Source organism: Oratosquilla oratoria, chromosome 40 (genome assembly GCF_046742065.1).
Source record: "Oratosquilla oratoria isolate Oo_2021 chromosome 40, ASM4674206v1, whole genome shotgun sequence".
Taxonomy (NCBI): domain Eukaryota; kingdom Metazoa; phylum Arthropoda; class Malacostraca; order Stomatopoda; family Squillidae; genus Oratosquilla; species Oratosquilla oratoria.
This window is the reverse complement of record NC_134816.1, coordinates 27,504,130-27,506,629: the sequence shown is the minus strand read 5'-3', so window position 1 is coordinate 27,506,629 and position 2,500 is coordinate 27,504,130. Positions and strand designations below refer to the sequence as shown.

The 2,500-nt window shown below is 36.0% G+C and overlaps 1 protein-coding gene across 1 annotated transcript in view; it reads left to right on the top strand.

Annotated features, from left to right (window-relative positions):
- Positions 1-2,500, top strand: part of LOC143020513 (CUB and peptidase domain-containing protein 1-like) — a 4,577-nt gene that overhangs the window by 609 nt on the left and 1,468 nt on the right. The window contains exon 2 of the mRNA XM_076176942.1: positions 2,408-2,500. This exon is cut by the window's right edge and continues 56 nt beyond it. Coding sequence (XP_076033057.1) covers positions 2,408-2,500 — 93 coding nt within the window. The remainder of the gene's footprint in view (positions 1-2,407) is intronic.

The window sequence follows — 2,500 nt, the reverse complement described above, 5'->3', positions numbered from 1 at the left end:
GTGGGAAGGCAGGTTGGTGGTACGGTCGTAAAGAGGTAAGTCTGGATGGCGGGATAGAGGGAAGGGTGGGAAGGCAGGTAGGCGGTAAGGTGGGAAGGCAGGAAGGCGGGAAAGAAGGGAAGACAGTGGGAGTAAGGACCATCCAGGACTAAGGAGGTTGTTCAGTTGATCGAAGCCCCTTGGGTTTATCTGCTGTGATGACAATTACATTAGTGATAGTAATTAGTAATAGTAATAGTCATCCTAGTGAGAATGATTAGTAACACTAATAATAATAGTAATTGATAATGGTAATGATAACAATGATAATGATAGTATTGACATGTCATTGTGTTTAATTTTTTTTTTATTTATTATTTATTTATTCATTTATTTATTTATTTATTTATTTATTTATTTATTCATTTATTTATTTATTTATTTGAACATCTATTGTAATGACGCATCGTCTGAGCTCAGGGGAGGAGTCAGGCGACACTCCCATCTCGGACTCTCTATGACTCACTCTCTCTCTCTCTCTCTCTCTCTCTCTCTCTCTCTCTCTCTCTCTCTAGCTCTCTCTCTCTCTCTCTCTCTGTCTTTCTCATCCTCTCTCTCTGTCTTCTCTCATCTCTCTCTCTCTCTCTCTCTCTCTCTCTCTCTCTCTCTCTCTCTCTCTCTCTCTCTCTCTCTCTGTCTTTCTCATTCTGTCTATATTTCTCGTTCTCTCTCTCTCTCTCTCTCTCTCTCTCTCTCTCTGTCTTTCTCGCTCTCTCTCTGTCTCTCATCCTCTCTGTCTCTCATCCTCTCTCTCTCTCTCTCTCTCTCTCTCTCTCTCTCTCTCTCTCTCTCTCTCTCTCTCTCTCTCTCTCTCTCTCTCTCTCTCTCTCTCTCTCTCTCTCATCCTCTCTTTCTCTCTCTCTCTTATCCTCTCTTTCTCTCTCTTATCCTCTCTCTCTCTCTCTCTCTTATCCTCTCTTTCTCTCTCTCTCTTATCCTCTCTTTCTCTCTCTTATCCTCTCTCACTTACCCTCTCTCTCTCATCCCCCCTCTCTCTCTTTCTCTCTCTCTTTCTCTCTCTCTTTCTCTTTCTCTCTTTCTCTCTTTCTCTCTCTCTCTTAGCCTCTCACTTACCCTCTCTCTCTCATCGTCTCTTTCACTTTCTCTCTCTCTCTCTATCTATCTTATCTCTCTCTCTCTCTCTCTCTCTCTCTCTCTCTCTCTCTCTCTCTCTCTCTCTTCTCTTTGTCTCTCTCTCTCTCCCTCTCTCTCTCTCTCTCTCTCTCTCTCTCTCTCTCTCTCTCTCTCTCTCTCTCTCTCTCTCTCTCTCTCTCTCTCTCTCTCTCTCTCTTATCCTCTCACTTTCTCTCTCTTATCCTCTCACTTTCTCTCTCTTATCCTCTCACTTTCTCTCTCTCATCGTCTCTCTCTCTCTCTCTCTCTCTCTCTCTCTCTCTCTCTCTCTCTCTCTCTCTCTCTCTCTCTCTCTCTCTCTCTCTCTCTCTCTCTCTCTCTCTCTCTCTCTCTCTCTCTCTCTCTCTCTCAATCCCTCCCTTCCTCTGTCCCTCCCATAGACCTAGTAACCATGTAGTGAGTGCTAAAACAATCGGTTGCTTGAAGAGAATATTAGATAACTTTATGGAGAGGGATGGCAAGTGGTAAGGAACATGGAACTACCTAGTGTAGGCCTTATGGTCTCCTGCAGTCTCCCCCATTCTTATGTTCTTCTGTAACCATGTAGTGAACGCTGAAACGGTTGTTTAAAGAGAAGACTAGATAGCTTTATGGACAGGGATGACAGATGGTAAAGGACATGGAACTGCCTAGTGTAGGTCTTATGGTCTCTTGCAGTCTCCTTTATTCTTATGTTCTTTTGTTTTTTTATTTATCTATTTATTTTATCATTATTATTATCATTATTACTATTATTATCAATTATTACTATTATTATTATTATTATTTATCATTATTATTATTATTATTATTTTATTATTATTATTATCATATTATTATCTTATTATTATTTTATTTTATTTTATTATTTATTATTATTATTATTATTATTATTATTTTATTATTGTTATTATTACTATTATTACTATTATTACTATTATTACTATTGTTATTGTTATTGTTATTTATTGTTATTGTTATTTATTGTTATTGTTATTGTTATTTATTGTTATTGTTATTTATTGTTATTATTATTTATTGTTATTTATTGTTTATTTATTTATCTATTTATTTGTTTATTTATTATATATTTATTGTTTGTTATTGTTTGTTATTTATTGTTATTGTTATTGTTATATTTATTATTTATTAGTTATTATCTATTATTTATTTCTTACAATTTTTTATTTATTATTTATTATATATTATTTATTATTATTATTAATAATAATAATTTTTCCTAATCTCCTTACAGTACCTCCTAGCGACTCCCCAGACCTGATGATGATCAACACAAAGATCCAGAACGACGACTTGTGTAAGGTTGCACTCAACGATACAGAGAAAC